The sequence below is a fragment of the Mauremys reevesii genome, linkage group 13, assembly GCF_016161935.1.
Source record: "Mauremys reevesii isolate NIE-2019 linkage group 13, ASM1616193v1, whole genome shotgun sequence".
NCBI lineage: Eukaryota > Metazoa > Chordata > Testudines > Geoemydidae > Mauremys > Mauremys reevesii.
In genome coordinates, this window is record NC_052635.1 from 17,545,652 (window position 1) to 17,568,146 (window position 22,495).

Genomic DNA, 22,495 nt, shown 5'->3' on the forward strand with positions numbered 1-22,495 from the left:
ATTGTTTTATTTTTGAATGCAGTTATTTTTTGTACATAATTCTACATTTGTAAGTTCAGTTTCATGATAAAGAGATTGCATTATAGTACTTGTATGAGGTGAATTGAAAAATACTATTTCTTTTGTTTTTTTACAGCACAAATATTTGTAATAAAAATAAGTATAAAATGAGCACTGTACACTTTGTATTCTGTGTTGTAATTGAAATCAATATATTTTCTACATTTTCAAACATCCAAATATATTTAAATAAATGGTATTCTATTATTGTTTCACAGTGCGATTAATCGCACAATTAATGTTTTTAATTATGCAATTAATCACAATTTTTTTAAATCGTTTGACAGCCCTAATTTCTACAAATCAGCAGCCTCACCATCTCTTCTATGAAACTGTCCTAAGAACTTTATTCATATCTGTATGTATAATAATCTTTTAACCAAAATAACTCTATTTTCTTTTTAAGTAATAAATATTAGATTAGCTAATAAAAACTCGCTGTAAATATGTATTTGAGTGAGATCTGAAATATTCATTGATCTGATGGGTAATGTGGCTGATCTTTTGTGATTGGTAGAACTTTCTATATGGTGAATAAGGTCTTAAATATCCCTCACTATATAGACTTGGCTGTCTGGTGAGACCCAAGGGCTGGATTGCTTAAAAGGAACCGTATTTTGGCTTCTTAGTAGCCAGTAAGGTATTACAGAAGCTGTTTTGTTGCTTGCTTGGTGAATCTAATTATAAGAATAAACCACAGGTTTGAGGGATCATCTACCTTATTCTTTGCAGTTTGCTCTGGTTGAGTATTGTCAGTATAGCCCCTCCAGTGACCACAGTCACAGCTATATTTGCAGCACCGTTTGTGACAAACCTACACACGACTTTTTCTTCAGTTTGTTACAGCTTGTATTGCTACTTCTTAAGTATTCTGCTGTATATGCATTTCCTGATGTATCAATTGTTTGAGAGACACAACCTTATTGTCTGTTGCCACACAAGCACATATTACTGGATCGTTGTGTACATTGCTCATCAAGACTCAGATTAACGAATTTCCCATCAATGTTTTTGCACACTCTTCCATTTCCTTCTCATATACTGTAACCAGCATCCTTCCTGCAATGTCTGCTCTGCCAGGAGGAGCACAGCCTGGTTGTAATGACTGAATAATGTCAATGCAATGTTTGTTCTGAACAAGACAAAAGGAAAAATGTATTGCATAAATGAACTGAGCAACCATTTCGTCTATGGAGCTTTGCTGGAATGTGCTGGTCCTGATTACAAATGGAGCCATGCTTTTACTGGAGGATGAAGAAAGTCTTTTTTGTTTTTTTGATACTGGTAATTTACTGTCTGACACATGAATAGTTGTAGCACTGCCGATGGTACCAGCCGATGACTCTAAAGTTGTAGACATTGTAAATGATGGACATTTATAACCCCTCCTGTCTAAGCTGGACCCTGAAACAAAAGGATCAAAAACCTTTACCTCTAGTAACATACCAAACAGCTTGGAAAAAATGTAATACCAAAATTCATAAATGCCTAATAAAACTTTACTTTTAAACGGGTAAATTTCACCTAGGATGCTTGATTATACTGAGCAATAAAAGATCACTTCAGAAGTCCAGCAGTAACAGTAAAAATGTATTTGATAAATACTCCCACAACATACCAATTATATTCTGAACACAAATATATTGAAATTCGTAAGCAATTAATCCACTCAAAACATAAATGTATGACAATAATCTAAGTAAGCCTTTACTAGCATAGTAAACCATGGCAGGCAGTCTAAGAATGCAAAAATAAGTTTACTAACCAGCTGATTCAGATTGGTCAGACAAGTCCACATCAGCTTCAAAGTCATTGCCTTCTGAGTGGCCCTTTCTTAATGTTGTTTCCTTTTGACAACCAGGCCTTGCGTTTCCTTGTTGCACTGTTTACATTTGACTCCTGTTCCCTTTTTACCCAGAGGTAAAGGAATTTCCTGAAAATATTCCCAGATAGTTTTTTTTTAAATGAGCTGAAGCCATGGCAGTTTTTTCCCCTCCAGTTTCCAGGTGTTGAAATCAACCCAAGAGGCTGCACTCAGATGAATATTGTCCCTTAGTAAGTTTCCATGGTGGGTGGAGTTGTAAATCTTCATAATCTGAGAACTGAGCCCAGCAGAACTCAGGGAGGGAGAGGCTATAAAACAGGAGTATGAGACCCCCGAGGTGGGTTCAGTGGATGATCCTGGTGAGATATATGATGGTGTCTCCTGGAGTCACAGGCTGGGTCTCAGCACCTGTGATGACTTTGTCTGTCTCTTAAACCCAGTAGCACAGCCCCAGGTCCACCACAAGATCAGGCCCTTACCACAGCACATGACCTACTGTGCCATATTCATAAAGCTTGACCTCCAAAATTCGATGTTTATCCCCCGATTTTTTCTTGATATAGAAAAGCAGTGGCTCATGGAATCAGCATATTTTTTTTTATTTTTAAGAAGAGATTATAATAAGTTTAGGCCTTAACATATTTTGTATTAAATTCAGATTTCATTGGAAAAGAAAAAATATTATAATTTAAACAACAAAATAAAAAAATTCAATTTTAAATTTAAAAAGTCTGATTTTTTTGTAAACCAGTTTTTTATCCACCCTGGCAGGACACCCGCCACACTGCTGAGCGGATTCAGGAGTAGAGTATGAGCCAGTAGAACAGCTTTTCGAAGAGCTTTTTGGTGAATACCAGGATCTTGATGAAAGTGCTGAGAGCGAGCTCTGAGCCCGCTGGATGCTCTGACAAAGGGCCTGCCCATCATGAAAGGCATCGTCACTGGGTTGGAGACCCTATCCAAGTCTCCAGAGACCAGGGAAATCATACTTCAAAACACTATACTGGGGATCAGTTAAAATTGCTCTACAGAAAATCTAAAGATGACAGAAATGCAAAGTGAAGCCATTCAACGGAACTTTCCATCTGCTCAGCCCAGAGCTGTCACCTCCCCACTAGCACAACCACACACCCCAGAGAATCAACCCCAACCCTAGCTCTGCCTCTGCTTTCCAGAGCTCTCACCACCTCAAAGCCAGCAGCCCTCTGCTCTTTCCACCCCTTCTGCACATTTTTGGAGCCAGACTCTCAGGAGGAGACGGGCGTGCCAAGGGATGCTATCTGCAGTGCAATCTTACCTGAAACAAAGCACAGTGCTTTCATGCACTAATAGTACAGCCAGTGTGGCCAACTCTCCCAAATTTATCACAGTCACAGGATTCTAGACCCTGCTGGAGCAAGTCTCACGATGACAGGAGAAGCTGCAGCCTTAACACATTTTAGCCGGCCTGGAGGAAATCCCCCTCTGAATGGCTGCTTCCCACTTCTCCACCTCCTGGGGAAGAACAGCCAATCGTAGCTGCTGCAGGAGGCAGGAAAGGAAGAAAAACAGATGGCAAAGCAACTGCACATCTACCAAGAGCCTGTGATTCCTGACAGGGCCAGATGGGGGCACTGCCTGTGAAAAGCCAACACAGGTGCCAAAAGCAGCAGGAGCAAGAAGAAAGAGCTGAAACCTCTGACCTAAGGTAAGAAAAACTGGGGCAGTGTAGCAGCAGCAGCCACTGGAGACAGAGAACCCAGACCCCTTTTTGACCCTGCCCCCTACCAGAGGGGTGGGGCCCCTTACCCCATGCCTGCGTGTCAGCCCCTTATCGCAGGCCTGGTGCCTCAGCACGGTGCCCCATGCCTGTCCCTGACGGTCAGTGACATGGTCCCACTGCCCCAGTCTGCACTGTCCCTGCCTGGGCTGCTCCTTTCCATCTACACTGTCTCTTGGGGCACCCAGCACAGGGGCATCCTCACCTGCACAGGCTCCAGAACAAGCTCACTTAAATCCACCTTTTCGGCATAGGCCTGGAGCAATGCAAATAAGTCCTTCCACCTGATGGCTTCCTGTAGCTCCTGGCGCTGGGCAGCTGGGCTCCTAGAGCTCCTCTTGGCGTATTTCCTCTCGACATACTTGGAGATGATGAAATCTTTCCGAAGGGCCCTGGGGTGGTGCCAGCATGGGAAGAGAGTTAGAATTCACCTGGGAATGCACAGGCCCTGTGCTCCTGCTCCCGATCGCTCCTGCTCCACTCTGGGCAAGGCAGGCATAGGCTTGAGGCTGCCACAAGGTGGGCAGCCATCAGAGAGGCGGTGATTCCCCTCCTCTCCTGCTGCTGGTTCCTTCTTACCTCTGTCCCTCCTTTCCTCTTGCCTGGCCCCCACCCTCCTGCACCGCTCCCCAGATCATGATCCAGAAGCACTGCCAACTCTTGAGATATTTGGTTCTGTCTTAAACTGCAGCTGCTGCAGTCAGGTGATTATGTGAGAATTGCGGTTTCTATCCTTCAAAAGTCAGTTTCTGGTCACTGGAAGCAATGTCCCACATGTAAGCAAAAGGCCCACAAATCAGAAGGCAAAGGACATCATCATGATTGATATGGAGAAAGTAAATAAGGAAGTGTTATTTACTCCTTATAACACAAGAACCCAATGAAATTAACAGGGAGCAGGTTTAAAACAAACAAAAGGAAGTATTTCTTCACACAACACAGAGTCAGTCTGTGGAACTTTTTGCCAGAGGATGTTGTGAAGGCCAAGATAATAACAGTGTTCAAAAAAAGAACTAGATAAGTTCATGGAGGATAGGTCCATCAATGGCTATTAGCCAGCATGGGCAGGGAGGGTGTCCCTGGCCTCTGTTTGCCAGAAGCTGGGAATGGGCGACAGGGGATGGATCACTTGATGATTCCCTGTTCTGTTCATTCCCTCTGGGGCACCTGGCATTGGCCACTGTCAGAAGCCAGGATACTCGGCTTGATGGACCTTTAGTCCGACCCAGTATGGCCGCTCTTATGATCTTATCAAATGTTATCATCTCATGATATCTGGGCTTGACACATGATTTTGATGTGTCAAGTTAGCAATGCCGCCCTGCCTCAGGGGCACTCCGTAGATTTCTCCATATGGATTGCAATGCGCTACACTAAGGCATGGTGCTGTGAGGTGAAGGATGGGCAGGGCAGGAGTTGAGGGGGGAGCAGAGCACCAGCATGGTGCACAAGAGCACATCAACCCCTGCTGCTGCCCTCTGAATAGGAGGGCTTCAGGGGCTTTCACCAGTGGCAAGCATTGCAGGTCACAGAATGCTGGAAGCTAGCGATGGAGACACCTGCTGGCCCTTCCAGCCTATCCTGGCCAGGGCAGGATTGTTCCCCAGGGCTTATTTTCTAGCATTTTGTCCCATCTAGTTTTAAATATCCAAATCATGGGATTCCTGCCCTGTCCCCTGGGAGGCGCTTGCATCACCTCATATAGCTCAGGGGTCACTTCCTGAGATGCAGCATCTCTTTTCTCTCTCTCAGTCTCCACCCATTTCCCCAGGTTCTAGCCCCACAGATCACACTTAGACCACCCCACGCCTAGTTGTGTGTGCCCCCCAGACAGTCTTGCTTTAGCCACATCCTGCAGATTGAGCTCTCTATTCTTTCCTTATAAAGCAGAGCCTCTCACTTCATGGCTGGTTCCATTGCTCTCAGGCCTTTGTCTATATCTTTCTGACAAGGCAATGCCCAGAGCTGGATGCAGTGTTTAGAGATTCATAGATGTTAAGGCCAGAGGGCCCATTAGCATCACCTAGTCTGACCTCCTGCAAACACAGGCCAGAGAACCCACCCAGGAATTCCCAGATTCAGCCCAGAACTTGTGGTTGAGCTAGAGCAGAACTTAGAAGTAGACCACCAGCCTTGACTTCAATGTGCCAGTGCAGTTGCCTCCCCGGTCTGTGATTGACACTATGACACTCTACACCCCAGGGGAACACCCTGTAACCCCCATATTTGTCATTTGTATATAGTTGTGATATTGCATATAAAGCAGGCCATGTAAGATATCACGGGAAAGGTTATGATCTGCTGAAACCCACTGTTCCATCTAAATGTGTGTATCATTAATGCATATGAAGTTATGAGAACTGTGTTGCATGGTTGTCACTTAAATATGCTGTGGGTTTAGGAAGTGCCCAGATACTAGCTACCCAAAGACAATAACCGGGGGATGACCAACACCCAGGCAGGTGTCAAACAGACAAGGGAGCTACAATACAATGACTCACTTACACAAGGCCACACCAGGGGAATTGCTCAACCTTGCCTGATGACTCAGCAATGCCCACCAGACATGCCTGGACTTGTGTTCTCCAAGCACATGGGACTAAGGGTATAAAACAGAACACAGTGGCCCCATGCTCAGTCTTTTCTCCTCCCCTCACCTATGCTGCAAGCAACAAGGATGCTCAGAAGACAGAAGATTTCAATAGAGGAGTCTGGCCCAGGGTTACGGGACAAACCTGTATATTGAGAACTGTAAGATTCAGTGGGGGTGAGAACATTGCTTGAGCTAAATACTGTCTAGTGTGATAAGAGTTAAGGTTGAGACTGAGTGTTTATATTTTCTTTTCCTTTGATAACCACTCTGGCTTTTTGCCCATCACTTCTAATCACTTACAATCTATCTTTCGTAGTCAATAAATTTGTTTAACTGTTTATCTTTACCAGTGAGTTTGCCTGAAGTGTTTGGTAAATGTGCTCAGGTTTACAAAGGCTGCTGTATATCCACTTTCCATTCATGAAGTGGTGAACCAATTAATAAATTTGCATTGCTCAAGAAAGGGTCTTCAGCAGTGCAAGATGGTATATTCCTGAGGTACTAGGCTGGGAGCTGAGGGAATCTGGCTGGTACCTTTCTCGCTGTGATTCGTGAGTGGCTCTGGGGGCATTCATGCAATCTAGCTGGGTGTGGGGCTCCACATGCAGTTGTACTGAGTGATGATAGCACCTGGAGGGGTTTGCTGCTTGTCACCAGTAAGGCATTGTGAGAGACAACCCAGATTAGTCAGTTAAGGGGGCACAGCAGTCCCACAGTCCTAGGTTGCACCTCGGGGATACTGTCACAGACACCTTTATCCAGGCAGTCCAGATTCCCTTGGAGCACCTCAGTGTGCTGGAAGCACAGTGGAATTTGCTGACTACTCTCCAGCAGCTGTTCCTGTTCCCACCTGCTGTGGGCTTATTTGGTGTTATTTCTCCCTAGAAGTACAGTCTTGTATTTTTCCAAAATGAATCTCGCCTTGTTATTTCTACTGTGTGCTTCCACTTCCTTTGTTGGATTTCTGCCCTCACTCACGCTGGATCTGATCCCCCTTTGGCTACACCTGGCACTGGCATTTACACCTGTGCACAGTGGCTGTAAAATTCTGCCATTTCAACTCAGTAGCATCCACTGCTCACCATGCCCTGGGGCACACGACTACTGTGCCCTGGGGCAATGGGGGGCTGGGCCCACAGTCTTATCTGAAATGTAACTGATATGAAGGTCGTTACTGAAGAGTTGGCACCCAAGGGTATGCCCCTGCCCATGACACCTTCCCACGCTGAGGAGTGTTTTCCAATGCACTCAGCATTGGTCTAACTGCTCTCATTGACACCCAGGGAAATCTGCCAGTAACATTAAAGGGAACTGGGCGCCCACGCTCCAGGCAGCTTTGGAAATCTCAGCCCTGAAGTCACATCCCCCCTGCTTGAACTGCCTCTCTGCTGTGTCTGTCCTTGTGAAATGCCCAGAGCAGTCTGGGGACTTGTAGCAGGGTGGTTTGAAGGGGTTTAAAAGCGGCCTGGCAGGGTTTGAGAGCTGCTGCTCTCAAGCTGGGCTGATTGGGGGAAGTGGCTGCAGCTGGGCCACACCCCAATCAGGCCACGGCTGGCCCTTATAAAGGCTGTAAGCCAGAAGCCCAGACACACTCTCTTTCTGTTTCTAGAGGAAGATGGGCCTGGCTGCAGGGAACTGAGACAAGGTACCTAGGGTGAAGCAGGGCTGGGGAAAGGCTGAGGAGCTGGGGAAGCTCCAGCCTAGAAAGTCCCAGGCTGTAGCCTAGCATAGGGCAAAAGGTACTGAGGGTTGCAGGGGGCAACCTAGTGGTAGGCCAAGGCAGCAGGTCCAAACCCCCTTTGCCGATGATGAGTGCTGGCTACTGCAGTCTGCCCCAGCGAACAGGGGCTAGATAGAGACTGGGCAGTAGCCACTACTGAGGCGAAGTGGGGATAGTAGGGTGGGGGTTCCCCTGGGAAGGGGCAACTCAGTTAAAGGTTAAAGGGGCGCTGGGGTCCTGGGAGGGACATGGGGGTCAGGAGAAGACAGGGGGATCACCGGCCTGCAGAGGGCGCTCCGAATGCTGGAAAGAGCTAATTCCCCAGAGTCACCAGCAGGAGGCACCGCAGGGGTGAGTCCAGCCCGTCTACAGGACTCCTCCAGAAAGAAATGCCATCCGGCTCCCTCATTCCATGACTGAGCATTGCTGAGGAGTGGGGCGTGGGTGGGTGTGTACGCTGACCCTCCTACCCCGGAGGAACCCAGGCATCTGTTCCAAGAAAATTGGGAGGGCGATTGGGAATATACAGTGCATTCCAAATAGGTGCAGGAGATAGGCTAAGCAACCCAATGTTCCTCAGCTAATACCCCAAAGCCCTATCTGGAGATGTTTGTCTTGGCTCCAGGCTCCTGAGAAACTACTTACATATCACTGCCAGCTGTGGGCTTCAGCAAAGGGCTGGGGAGGTTGGCTTCCAGAATGTCATTAAAGCCAGAATTGCCAATGTTCTTAGCCAGCTGCAAAACAAACAAGCACGAAACAAGTTGGCGCAACAGCAATATGCAGCACCATGCTGGGAGGGCATGCCAGCCAGTGTACCGGGCGGGGGGGGGAGGGTGCTAGACAGTAGAGCCTAAGGGCAGGGGCCAGGCAGGAATGTAAGCTTGCTTTGAGGCTCCGGCCCATTTTGTAACTAGCTCCTGTCTGTGCAATGCGCTATCCAAGGTGCAGGCAACAGCAGAGCAAGGGGACGCCCTCAGGGCACGCCCATGGGTGGCAGTGGAGTGGGTGACGCCCTGAGGGAGTGCAGGCGGTGGCAGAACAGGGAGAGGCACCCTGAGGGATCACAGGTGGCAGCAGCAGAGCAGGGACGGGTACCCTGAGGGAGCGCATGTGGGCAGCAGACAGGGCCGGCTCCAGACCCCAGCGCGCTAAGCGCGCGCTTGGGGCGGCGTCCCGTGGGAGGGCGGCAGGCGGCTCCGGTGGACCTCCCGCAGGCGTGCCTGTGGAGGGTCCGCTGGTCCCGCGGCTTTGGCACGTCTGCAAGAGGTCCACCGGCGCCACGGGACCGGCGACCGGCAGAGCGCCCCCCGCGGCGTGCCGCCCTGCTTGGGGTGGCGGAAATCCTAGAGCTGCCCCTGGCAGCAGAGGAGCGGGGGGACACCCTGAGGGAGCATGCGCGTGGGCAGCAGCAGGGCGGGGGAGTGCCCTGAAGGAGCGCAGGGGGCAGTGGCAGAGCGGGGGGACACTCTGAGGGCGCACGTGTGGGCAGTAGCAGAGCGCAGGGGTTGCCCTGAGGTAGCGCAGGAGGCAGCGGGGGGGAACTCTGAGGGAGCACACGTGGGTAGTGGCAGAGTGGGGGGGTTGCCCTGAGGGAGCGCAGGAGGCAGCAGCAGAGTGGGGCGGGCACTCTGAGGGAGCACACGTGGTCAGCAGCAGAGTGGGGGGGTTGCCTTGAGGAGTGCAGGAGGCAGTGGGGGGGGGTGCTCTGAGGGAGCATGCGTGGGCAGTTCCCTACCAAGAGCTCGGAGGTTGCAAGCTTGTCCAGAGACAGCGACTGGATGCGGGAGTGGTGCACGCCCATCTCCCGGTGAATCCCGGAGCACTCGATGCAGATCAGGATGCCCAGGTTAATGGAGAGCCAGGCTGGGTCTGTTGGGGAGACAGTGCATTGCTCTGGTTAGCACCACCATCCTGCCAGAGGTGCTGGGCAGTCACAGGCACAGGGTGGGGTGGGCAAGGCACCTCGTCAACCACTCAGTCTCACCCCCCCATGCCTACAGTGGGGCACCTGAGTAGGTGGTGGAAATGTAGAAGGGAGAGGAGGAGCAGGCGAGATGGACTGGGACAGAGACAGGAAAGGAAGGAGAGTGGAAGAGAAGCTAAACTGGGAATGAAGGTACATGGACAGTGAGAGCCAGATTCCCCTTCCCAGACCAGGTGCGCTTTACTGAGAGAGTCCTTGCTGGGCCTAGAACTGTCAGCTCCTCTGCTTTCCTCCATGCAGCCTCAGGTGCCTCTGAGGGACTGGCTAGAGCACAATGCTCTCTGGCAGGCTCAAGCTGGTGGATGGTCCCTCAGGGAGCACAGCACAGCCTGTCCCTCAGGGTGCAGATCAGAGCAGCCCCCAGGATGCTTTAGTCTGTGCCAGGGGCCAGGCAGAGAATCAGGGAGGCATAACTGGACAGAATAGAGAATCTGGGCTGTAGAAAAAAATGTGAGAACAGGAAGGGGAAGTGCCATGGGGTCCAAGGAGCCACTGGCCACTTGACTTTACATGATCGACTCAGTGGGGGATGGCAAAGGGGGCTGTTTATGGCAAACATAAAAATAATTTGAAAATGTCCCAGCTTTGGATGGGGGTGGGAGGAGAGTGGGGAGCCCCTTTCCCCCACTTGGATGCTGTCATCCCCCTGGAGTTTGTGGATGGGAGCTGACAGGTCTGCTGGCTGCCTTGCCATGCTGTTGCTGTGGGTTGTGCATGCTGCACGCAGTGGCACTCTTAGCAGGTCTACACTTAAAATGGCACATCTGCACTGGTGCAGCTGCGCTGCTGTAGCAATTTGGTGAAGATGCTCTTTCCCTGACGGCCCATGGAAATGCGCTCTCCATCGCTGCTGATAGTGATGGGGCTGCCCATGGGGGACTGGGAAGGGGAGCATAAATTCACTGATTTTAAAGGTATCTCTAGAAGGAGTTTCCAGGCCACTGCTTCTTCCTCCAGCTCCCTCTCTGGAGCGAGAGGTTGGTGTCTTGTCCTCGCAGGTCCACGTCCGAGTGCTAGTGCTCCAGCTTAGGTGCAACTCACACAAATGCTTGGTCTGGACGTTGCTTTGGGCAGGGACCTGCCTTGCTATTTGCTCTGACTGTAAAGGGCCCTGCCCCCTCTGGAGCTAGCTCCCTAGCAACAAAACTCGAAGAAAGAACCTGACTTAGTAAGTCACACACGGACATGCCAGCTGCCAGTGCCTGGACATGTCTGAGCTCCCAGGCCCGGGGGGCAGTGAGCAGTGTGGGCTAGTGACTAGAGCACAGGACTTGACTTTATGCCAGACTCTAACACTAACTGGCTGGATGACCTTGACCAAGTCATTCCCCTCCCTGTGCCTCCATTCCCCCTGGGTAAGAGGCAAATGCTGATGGAGTTTGTAGGCTGCTGCCAGAGCAGAGGTGATCGTGCTGCCAGTGCTCCAGTACAAGGCAGTTCCTGGGGTTTCTTGCCCGACATCCCACCTTTAATACTCACAGATTCCAAGGCCTCATCTAATCTATCCTCTTGCATACACAGGCCAGCGAACTCCAAATAATCCCCGTCTTCATTCAAAACTTGCCAGGGATGGAGAAGTCACCACTGTGTCTAGCTTCAACTTCCAGCCACTGTGTTAGGCCTTCTCTGCTAGACTGAGGAACCCACTGGCAAATATTTGTTCCCCACATAGGTACTTCTAGACTAATCACATCCCCCCTTACCTTAACCTTCTCTTTGTTAAGCTAAATAGAGTGAGCTCCTTGAGTCTATCACTATGAGGCAGGTTTCTAATCCTTTAATCATTTGCGTGGCTCATCTCTGAACCCTCACCAATTTATCAGCATCCTTCTTGGACTGTGGGCACCAGAACCAGACCTAGGATTCCAGCAGCAGAGGGCAGGAGTGACTGAGTGGGAGGAACCAAAGGGCGGGAGGGAGGGGAACTAGAGACACTGATTTGTGAGGTGCAAAGGGCTCAGCTAAGTTGATGGCTGAGGGGACACAGTCTCCTCTCACCGAGCAGTTTCACAGCAGGATCCTTCCATTGATTCTGGGGGGGTCCAAGAACTTGAGGGCAGATCCATGGTCCCCCTCCCTCAAGGCTGTAATTCAGGGAATATGTGAGGCTCCTGCTAAACTGGGTACTTCTGCAGGAGGGAGGAGTGCAGGGCATTTTCCCAGGGAGTTGTGGAAATCCCCTGAACGGTGCTGGCGAGGGGGATGGGAGCAGTGGTGTGCTGGCTGAGGTGGGAGTAAGGTGTCCAGATGCTCCCTACCACCCATGGCTCCAGCAGCCCCATCCTGTGAGTGGAGTACAGGGCTGCAGAGGGGCTAGCGGCTGCGTTTGGGATGGCTGCTGGCTTGGCTGGAGTGTGGTCACTGCATCACTGTGCTGGGTGCTGACTGTGCAGCGGCTCTAGGGTGCCTGTCCCTGTCCCATCCCCCATGACTACGCTCACCTGGTGCTGAGCAGTCACAGCACACACTGTTCCCTGGCATGCACTTGATTTCCTCGATGATGGCCCTGGTCAGCCCCTCCATGCTGCTCTCTTGACTGCCATGCACCCTGCTGAATGCCACGTTCAGAGCCTCCTCCTTACTGTTGCTGAGAACAGAAATCCAGCTGCAAGGAGGAGGAAGTTGCTGTCAGAGGGGCTCCTGTTCCATGTCAGCAAGGGGGTACAGGCTCTGTACTCTGGTGCATGGGGGAGCAGAGGCGAGGGCTAGGCATGAGCCATTGCTTCCATGCTGTGCTGTTGCCCCTGCATGCTCAAGGCTAACATGGGGAGGGTGATGGGGCAGTGGAGACCTCGAGTTCTGCACATGCACGGTGCTCTGAAGAGGGACTCTACCCCATGGCCTCACCCTGGCACTTGGCAGGAGCCCCGGCGTGGCTGCAGAGCAGCATCTCAGGGCTGCGGGGGTGGGCACTGTGCTTCCAGACCTGCCCAGCACCTTTTGCCTTGCACCAACACTTGCCTGGGGCTGGCCAAAGCATTGGCAGGCCTGTGCAGGCTCAGAGAAGGAAGTAGGGTGGGCTCACAGCAGGCGCCTCCCCACACCTCATTACTGGCAGGAACTTGGTAGTGAGGGCCAGTGAACTCACACAGGCCACTGTTGCCTTCTTTCCGCTGCGTCTCCCTGTAGGGCAGACAGAGGCAGCCCAACAGAGAAGGCCACTTTTCAGCCTCCATGTCCACAGCTGGGGATGGGCAAGAGCAGGAGGCTCGAGGCAGTAGAGCTTTGCAGGCAAGTCCCACTGCACCGGCTGGTGCTAGGGCCAGGCAACATGGAGGCTGCTGGCTCTCCTGCTCCACACACAGGCCTGGGAGCCAGGGGCCGTTGAATTCCAGCCATGGCCTTGGGCAAATCAGGCATCAGCAGCCTCTGCCTCAGCCTGGCTATGCTGCTGCCCTCCCTCCTGCAGGGGCGAGGAGGACACAGAGCTCCAGCCTGAGGCAGAGGAGTGAGATGGCCCAACGAGGTGGCTTCCATTCAGCAGCTCTCAGGGCTGGTACTTGTCCCCCTCCCAAGGAGCCATTCTGCTCCCAACTCAGCGCAGTCCGTGCTCCTGCCCCAGTACTTACGCGCTGCATTCCTGCTCGTCCTCTGCCAGGAAGTGGTATGTGCGGTTATCTGAGATACACAGAACCATTTTGTGTTTAGACCTGAAACAAACCAGTACCCAGAGGGCACCAACGCCACCCAGAGCCAGCTGTCTGCACTCCCAGGTGAGGGGTGTGTGGCACAGTCCAGCACACAGAGAGGGCCCTCTCCTACGCCATTCACTTGCTTAGCCTCTGCAGCCAATGTGCATGGGTTAGCACCCGGCCTGCCCCACCCGAAGGTGGTGCCAGTGGGGCCAGGTGCAAGAGCTCTGGACCTCATGCCATAAGCCGCAAGCATCTGAAGCTGTGAAGGTGCTGCATCACTGAGCTGTACCGCTTTTGCTCTGTCAATCTTTCCTCAGCCCCAAGTCCTTTCAGGAAGCCAACCAGGGTGTTGTGTTTCACTGAGTTGCACTTACAGCACCCAGCAGAATGGGGCCCTGACTCGGAGTCGCAATACCAATACCTAGGAACCCCTGTGGTTGGCTAAGCTGCCTGCATTACAATGTGCTTGTTACTGAACCTCTGCTTTCCTCCTGCTAGTGCCACCCACCCAGGCTGACATCCAGCATGGACGTACTCCGGCGAATCCCACCATAGAGATTCCCTTTCATCACAACAGCCCAGCTCGGTGTTTGTCAAGCAGCTTGAAAGCTCAGAACTGCAAACGGCCTCGCAAACATGCTCTGTATCCCCATGCCCTGGGCCTGGCCTATAGCTCCCCATTGGAACCACACAATCAGTGCCCCTGCCCTGCACTTTGCTGCCTGCTTGCATTGGTTCTCTGACATGTCGCCTTCTCGGGGCCCTGAGTCAGAAATCCAGCATGCGGCTGCCCATTGGGCCTTCCCCAGACATTACGAAACAAACAATGGGACTCACGTGAAATGAGGTCGAAGCACTTCCTATCATCCGGGTTCGGCTTCACTTGGCAAGTCAGCAAATTCAGCTTGGCTGGTGGGCGGTTTAGCTAGTGGATGGAAGATGGATCCTTAGTACTTGCAGCATTGCTAGGACAGCAACCCCTGGGGGCAGGTCCCTGCCATGCTCCCAAGCAATTAGGGCCATTGAGGCAGGGAACAGGGAGGAAGAACTTCCCAGCGGTTAGGGACAAACCTGAACTTGGCAGACTCAAGTTCAAGACCCTGCTCTGTAAGAGCCTGCCGATGTGAGCCTGGGGAAGTCACTTAGTCTCTCCAGCCTCAGTTCCCCTCTGTCCACGGGGATAACAGCCCTGCCCTGCCTCCCATGGGAGCTGTGAGGGGAAATCCATTGAAGCCTGTGAGCACTCAGCTAGGCCAGTGACAGGGGCCAGACAGAACGCAGTGGGCCTTTCCAGTAACCCAGGCACATTGTTCTTGCTGGTGCTGTCATCAATAACAATAAAAGAAATCACAGCAATGCTCCCCCTTTCCCCTGCTCCTGGATGCTTGGTGCACTCTCCATGCAGGCTCTCAGGCTGGGCAAGACCCTAGTGCCTTTGCCTGTGGTCCACTGAGGGCACAGGGACTCCAGCCTCAATGGAAAGACTCCAGTGGGCACTGGGTCAGGCCAGCAGCATGGGGCTGGAGAAGATCACACTCCAGGGTTTCTAGTCAGGCTCAGGAAAAGCCACTAGACTCACTGTGGGTAACAATGTTAATCATCTGCACAACCCCCTGGAAGGGACTGAATCCCACAGGTCTTTTCAGCCCACCGCTTCTGAGCATGGGCCATGATGGAGGCACCGGCCCTACCGTGCTGTGAAAGATGGTCAGGTAGCCATTCTGGATCGTGCACTTCCTCTTCTGCCAGACCTTCCTCAGCCTGAAAATGAACCGGGAATTCTCTCATTTCAAAGGAGTTGCTCAAAGCCCTACTGCCCAGGGGGCTGGAGACCCCTTCAGCCAGGGACCAGCCTGTCAAAGGAGCGTGCAGAGCAGCACCACCACAGGCAGCAATGCAGAGAGGAGAGGAGGGCACAGCTAAGGCCACAGCTTCTGCTCCTGACAAACTGCCTGGCTTGTGCAGGCATGGGGATGTAGCAAGAGCAGGGGGGCGGGGGGCAGCCCTTGGCCTGCTGTGAGCTGAGCGAGGTGGCCTGTGGCACGCCGCAAGAGGCGTGATGGACGGGCAGCACAGCCTCTTACTGGAGACGAGGTATACAGCATTTTCCCCAAGCAATGGGCTGCCACTGCTGCCAGTCCCAGCCTGGCAGATCTCACTGCTAGGATGCGCTCCAGGCCTCTCAGTTCATGTGCTCCCTTCCACTTCTAGCTGTAGCCCTTGTCATGTCCTAGATTCCAATCCTGCCTTGATATTTATACCCCACAGGGGTTTGTAAACTGCCTTGTCCTCTCCCCACCTGCAGGCACTGCTCAGCCAAGCTGGACATGTTACGCCCTTCCAGTCTCCTTCGCACATCAATCCCTTTGGCCCCTGATCATTTCCAGGGTTTACCTGGCCTCTTTGCTGCCATATTGTACTGCAAACTCATGACAGATTTGGAAGTGTCTGTAATAATCTATGCGTGAGACAAGGTGGGCAAGGTAACGTCTTTTATTGGCCCAGCTTCTGTTGGTGGAAGGGATAACCTTTCAAGCTTACACAGAGCTCTTCCTCAGGTCTGGAGAAGGTAATCAGTGTCTCCAAGCTGGAGGTTTTTAAGAACAGGTTAGATAAACACCTGTCAGGGATGGAGTACAGCAGGGTTTCTCAACCCGTGGGTCAGGACCCAGCATTGGGTCACCAGAATGTTTCAAAAGGTCGCATGGCAGCTCCTGTGACTCCTGTCCCACGGGACAGGCTGGACTCGCCTGCCTGCTCCAGGCACTGCAACCTCTGACGTCCTGTGCCATTCAGATTTGGCACAGCTGTCATCATGACAGGAGTCCCAGTACGCCAAATGGGAGTGAGTGGCACTGCAGCCTCAGAAGCCAGGTCACAATTCCACTCTCACAAAGTCAAGGGAGCAGTCAGGGAGCAGGGCCAAACCTGAGCAGCGCTGCAGCCCCTGAGATTGCAATGCCTAGAGCGGAGAGCCAAGTCCAGCCAACCCTACAGCACTGGAGCTGCAGGAGCCACCACTCTGGGGTGAGTGCTGAGCACGATCCAGGCCCCCCGGGGGCAGGATCCAATTGAAACCACCCGAGGGCCTCTACCCCCAAACTATTTACTGGGTTGCGACAGGCCATAAACATTTACAAATGGGCCCTGGGTCCACAAAGGTTGAGAACCACTGGTCTAGATAATACTTAGCCCTGCCTCAGTTCAGGGGGCTGAACTAGATGACCTCTTGAGGTCCCTTCCAGTCCTAAATTTCTACAATTCTAAGGTGGAACAGATTGTTAAGCAAAAGGGGTTCACATGTTGTAGGAGACCACTTAAAATGAAGTGAGCAATTAGCACCTTTGCAGTGGATGACAATGGAGGGTTAGTAGGTAGCAGGGTGTGTTACAAATTGTTGTAATAGACCATAAATCCAGAGTCTCTGTTAAGTCCATGATTTTTAATGTCAAGCAGAGAGTTATGAATTTAAGGCCATGTCTACACATATATCGCTGCTGCAGTGCGTGTGGTGAAGACACTCTATGCCAATGGGAGAGAGCTCCCCCATCAGCATAATAAAACCAGCATCTGCCATTTGCAGAGATATGTCAGAGGGAGAAGCTCTCCTGCCGACATAGCGCTTTCCACACCAGTGATTATGTCGGTGTAATTTATGTTGCTCAGGGGGGTGGTTTATTCACACCCCTGAGCGACATATGTTTTGCCAACATAGGCGGTAATGTAGATATAGCCTAAGTTCCCAGGCTCATCTTTTGAAGGTTTTGTCCAGGTTTCCTTTGAGAGCGAGGACTGAGAGGTCAGATGTGGAGTGAGCATTTTGTGAAAAAGTGTTTGCCTGCATGTGATCTGGTGTTTTTGTCTTTTTTCATTTTTTTGTCAGAGTTAATTTGAGAGCATAGTGATTGTCTGGCTTCAGCCACATACTTGGGGGATTTAATGCAGTGGATGAGATACACCTCATGTTGGGATAGGCATGTGTAGGTCCCGTGGAACTTGAAAAGTGTGTTGTGGAGAGTATTAATCATCATAGCAATGGAGACATGTCTGCAGGCTTTGCATCTGTTGTTCTGGCAGGGTCTGGTGCCGCTTTGAGTTGTGTCATGATCCGTGGGGAGCCTGCTTCTGATGATGAGCTTAGTGAGGTTTGAAGGCCAGAAAAGGGGTTCAAGAAAGATTTCTTTCAGGATGTAGTCCCCATCAAATATGGGTTGTATCTGTTTGATGATACCTCATATGGATTCCAATGTGGGGTGATAGGTGACAACTAGGGGTGTGCAGTCAGAGGCTCTTTCTTTTTCTGTATTGAAGCAGGTTGTCCCCAGGTATTTGGGTGGCCAGTTCCAAGATGCAATCTACTTCTCTGGTGGATTGTCCTTGCTTTGTGAAGGCAGTTTTAAATGTGTTAAGGTGTGTATCACTGATTTTCTTCTCGGAGCATAGTCTGTGATATCTGAGTGCCTGGCTGTAGATAACACTCTAGGTTGGATATTAGGAAAAACTTTTTCACTAGTAGGGTGGTGAAGCACTGGAATGGGTTACCTAGGGAGGTAGTGGAATCTCCTTCCTTAGAGGTTTTTAAGGTCAGGCTCGACAAAGCCCTGGCTAGGATGATTTAGTTGGGTTTGGTCCTGCTTTGAGCAGGGGGTTGGACTAGATGACCTCCTGAGGTCCCTTCCAACCCTGAGATTCTATGATTCTATGATAACAGATTTCTTGGTGTGTTTGGGGTGGTTACAGGATCTGTGAAGGTAGGGGTGGTAATCCATGGATTTCTTGTATGTGGTTGTCTGTGGTGTTTCTCTTCATGGACTGTTCTGGAAAAATGCCCCACAAAATCAATGATATACTTGAGATACATCAATGATATTTCCATCCTCTGGACAGATGACTTAGACTCCCTCAAAGATTTCCACCACAACTTTAACAACCACCATCCATCCATTGAACTCTCTCTAGAGCACTCCCACACCAGCATCAACTTCCTGGACACCACAATCAGCTTCAGCAATGGAACCCTACAGACAGTTATGCACAAGAAACACATGGATCACCACATCTACCTTCAGAGATCCAGTAACAGTCCCAGACATGCAAAGAAATGTTATCTACAGCCAAGCATCAGATACCACAGAATATGTTCCCGTGAGAAAGTCCAGGATACACACCTAAACACACTTAAAATCGCCTTCACTAAACAAGGACACTCCATCAGAGAAGCATATTGCATCATTGAATGAGCCACCCAAATACCCCAGAAGAATCTATTTCAGTAGAGGGAAAAAAAACCCTCTGACTGCACACCCCTAGTTGTCATCTGCCATCCCATACTAGATACATCGTATCATCAAACAATAACACCTGATGCAGACTACATCCTGAAAGAAATCGGTTCCAGGCAGCTGAGTGTGTGGGGGACTGTGCATGGCAGACTGGAGGATCCCGGCAGTGCAAGCGGCGGGTGCAGTGACAATGCTGCTGGAGCGGTGACTGCAGTTGGAGGCGGCACAGGTGAATGCAGCAGTGTTTCTCTTTGTTCTCAGTCCTGGACTACTTGGGAGCTGCAGCAGCCAAGTCGACATGTGACTTCTCAACCAACTGGACCTGGCTCAGGGAGGCAATGCTGCATTTAGGGGCAGTCCCAGACTGGGATCTGTCTGTATGCCCATGGCTGTGCTTCTTATGGTCAGAGCAGGGCTTGTCAGGCAGCGGCAGTATCGACAGATACATGGGCACATAGCCTCTTCCACGAGGAGCTTACAGAGACAAAGTTCCCTGGCTTCCTGTGTTCGGGTTGGGAACAAACGGCAGATGGTGCAGTGGGCCGCAGCATGGGCTTTGCCAAGGCAGTAGAGGCACTGTTGGTGCTTGTCGCTCTCAGAGAAGGAGCGCGGGCACAAAGCGCAGTTTTTGAAGCTGACTTGCCAGGGCATAGTCCCCAGGTGGGGAAGTTCCCCCAACGGGAGAAGAAGTCTGAAAGGAAACCTAACTAATTACAATACATTATAAAAACAAGAAAAATACAATCTGTAACTATGTACGCAAAGGCAGAACAGACTATCAACTCTCTTAGCTAGGCTAAGAACGCAGAGGAACAGGGGTTCCGACTCTGCCCATGTGGCGGTAAGAGGGAATTGAAGTGGAGTCGATGCACACAAACTCTTATAACCTTGGCTATGGATACAAGGACAATGCATGATGCACATCTGGGTCAACAGACACTGCTACAGAATTGTTCCCGCTCTGGCACATGATGCACATGTGCACACACCTTTGGAATCCATATAGGGGCCATCACTTGAAGAAGAAAGAGGTCTCTATAGTAGCAGGAGTCATGTGTAGGCCTACTGTTGTTTTGAAATCCTTTTCTCTCATTAAGCTGTTACTGCTGTTCACAATAGACAACAGGAACAGTTTGGGTCACTGTATTCATCACAGCTCCCCAAGGGAAGAAACACAGGTTCCTACTGCAGTCAAATGTGATTGGAAAACAAGCACCCGGTCTGAGTGGGGGAAATCACAGGACTCCACTCACAGAAGTGAAAGCTAGAGGCCTCAGATCTGGCGGGGATGCATTCAGAGAGACCCAAGGTGGGGACAGGTGCAGCCAGCCCTGATCTGGAACACCACTGTCTTACGCGTCTCTTAGCATCCCAGCTGCCCTGTGTTCCCTCCCATTGCGTATAAGGCACAGGAGACTTGGCTTCTATTCCTGGTTCTGCCATCCACCAGCTGTGGCCCCTTCACTGCCCTGTGTCTTCCCTGGCCTCTCTGTCCAGGGCCGGCTCTGGCTTTTTTGCCACCCCAAGCACAAAACAAAACAAACCAACCAACCTGCACGGGGGCCGGAGCAGCAAAGGGGGGGGGAACAAACCTGCCACTCGGCCGGAGCAGCGAAGGTGGGGGGGGGAGGAAACCTGCTGGCCGGTCGGAGCGACAAGGGGGAGGGGGGGAGTGAAAGGGAGGAGGTGTGAAACAAACCTGCCGGCCGGAGCAGCAAAGGGAGGGGTGGGAAACCTGCCGGCCGGTCGGAGCAACGAATGGGCTGGGGCATGAAACAAACCTGCCGGCCGGCTGGAGCAGTGAAAGGAAGAAAAAAACAAAAACCAAAAAGAAAAAAAATACCTGCGGGGCGGGGGGTGCAGGGGACTCCCAGCCCTGCAGACCCCAGGCAGCGGTGTGCACCCCCCAGCTAGCAGGGGGCGGGGGGGGAGAGAAGGGGGCACCAGGGCTCCCTTAAGCGGGGCGCTCACCATGCGGCCCCTCCCGCCGCGCCGCCTGCTGGGAGGGCTCCGCGCCGCTCTGGTGGGCAGGCAGGGAAGGATGCGGGCTGCTGTGCCGGGCTTGCTGCAGACCTGACACCGCTCCCAGCAGCTCCTCTCCTCTGCGCCGCCGCTCCCCCCCCCCACAGGGCAGCAGGAGCAGCAAACCAAAAAGAAAAAACCTGTAGGGGCGGCGGAAGCAGCGAAGCGCAAAAAAAAAAAAAAAGGATTGGGCGGGAAGCCGCCCCTTGGAATCTGCCACCCCAAGCACCAGCTTGCTCGGCTGGTGCCTGGAGCCGGCCCTGTCTCTGTCACAGTGGGATCATGGTACTGAGCTCCTGTGAATGGCTTTGAGATCTGTGCAGGAAGATCACTGTTCCATCATTTAATATCTTCCTTAATGTTGCGGGGGAGCGACATTAGTGAAGTGTGCAGGGGAGGCTAACCCAGGCAGAGTGTCATGCCACTGAGCATGGGGAGGATAGGAAAGGGACCTGGAAAGACTTGGAACTGGTAGAAAAAAACCAAAGGAGGTTCAGCTTGGGAGTCTGCAGTGAATGCTCCTGGGAACACGGTGCTGCCATCCCTAAGCCCAGCCCCCATGCAGATTGTCACTAGAACCCCCCCCCCGCCATGTTATTTCTCATTCTCCTTTGTTTATTCTACTGCCTATAATTTTCATTGCACACAGCATTGTTCCCGTCTGATCCAAAATGAACTCATTGTGAGGGAAACACAGTATCAAGAACAGCCTAGTAACTCAGCTGAGGGGGCTGCGGGGCTGCAGTGGAGATCCTTAATGTCTACGCTACAGACTAGTGAGATCTGCACTTACCCGTCACTTTTCTTAAAGAGGTTCCCCGATTTCTCGGTCCCATACTGCTTGTTCCCCTGCAGCTGGTGCATGTTGTACCGTAGCTGCTTGTTAGCAGAGTCCTAGTAGACAGAAAGAGATAGCTGTTAGCCCACGCCCATCTCTCCCTAGGGTGACTCCTCCTGATGGGATATTCCAGACTGGCATCTTAGAAAGGTCCCATCCAGGGAGGAGATGTGATGTTAATACAGAGTGCAGCGAATGTTGCAAGAACCAAACTCAGAGAGCAGTGCCCTGCCCAGGGAGCAATCACAGACCAAACCGAGTGGTACAAAAAGCCACAAATCGCTCAGTCCGCTCCACAGCACTGCCCCGTTCCCAAGCTGGGCACAGAAAGGAGAGGGAGCCTGGCCCTGGTTCCAAACCACTGCAGGGCAGTAGTGACGGAAGTCGTTTCTGCCTAGCCGCTCTCCGTGGCCGTGGGGTGTGTGGGAGGGGACATGGCCACATCACACAGACACCACCAGAACAGGCCCCTTGCGGCTGCGGCAGCAGAGAGGCCAGTGACAGAGTGAGCCCTGGGGAGGCTGCCAGCGTGCTGGGTACGCGAGTGGTCAGGTTTGGAGCTCCTGTCATTGGGGGGGTGCTTAATGCTAAAGGGAGTAGGTGGGAGTCTTACCAGAGGGGTGTTGGAGGGCTCCTTCCCCAATTCCAGTCTCCCTGGGCCCCCTCATCTCCTTGTCTTCCCACAGCCTCTGGCAGGGGATCCTGCTGCTCCCTCTGGGCTCGTGCCCTCTCTCTGGAGTCCCCACTTCCCACAGCTAGGGCAGTCTGGCATGG

General features: G+C 51.8%; 1 protein-coding gene and 1 long non-coding RNA gene across 5 annotated transcripts in view; one reads left to right on the forward strand and one right to left on the reverse strand.

Moving 5' to 3' along the window:
* LOC120380840 (arf-GAP with SH3 domain, ANK repeat and PH domain-containing protein 2-like) overlaps positions 1-22,495 on the reverse strand; it is a 109,939-nt gene that overhangs the window by 34,184 nt on the left and 53,260 nt on the right. For all 4 annotated transcript variants that reach the window (XM_039498732.1, XM_039498733.1, XM_039498735.1 and 1 more), the window contains 8 exons: positions 21,677-21,777; positions 15,271-15,340; positions 14,417-14,504; positions 13,514-13,562; positions 12,386-12,549; positions 9,696-9,829; positions 8,603-8,694; positions 3,850-4,036 (listed from right to left, as the gene is read on the reverse strand). In XM_039498732.1, the coding sequence (XP_039354666.1) occupies positions 3,850-4,036; positions 8,603-8,694; positions 9,696-9,829; positions 12,386-12,549; positions 13,514-13,562; positions 14,417-14,504; positions 15,271-15,340; positions 21,677-21,777 (885 nt within the window). The remainder of the gene's footprint in view (positions 1-3,849; positions 4,037-8,602; positions 8,695-9,695; positions 9,830-12,385; positions 12,550-13,513; positions 13,563-14,416; positions 14,505-15,270; positions 15,341-21,676; positions 21,778-22,495) is intronic.
* On the forward strand, positions 7,833-15,171 carry LOC120380841. The gene is made up of 2 exons (XR_005587862.1): positions 7,833-7,882; positions 14,078-15,171. It is a non-coding gene; the product is annotated as an uncharacterized LOC120380841 (long non-coding RNA).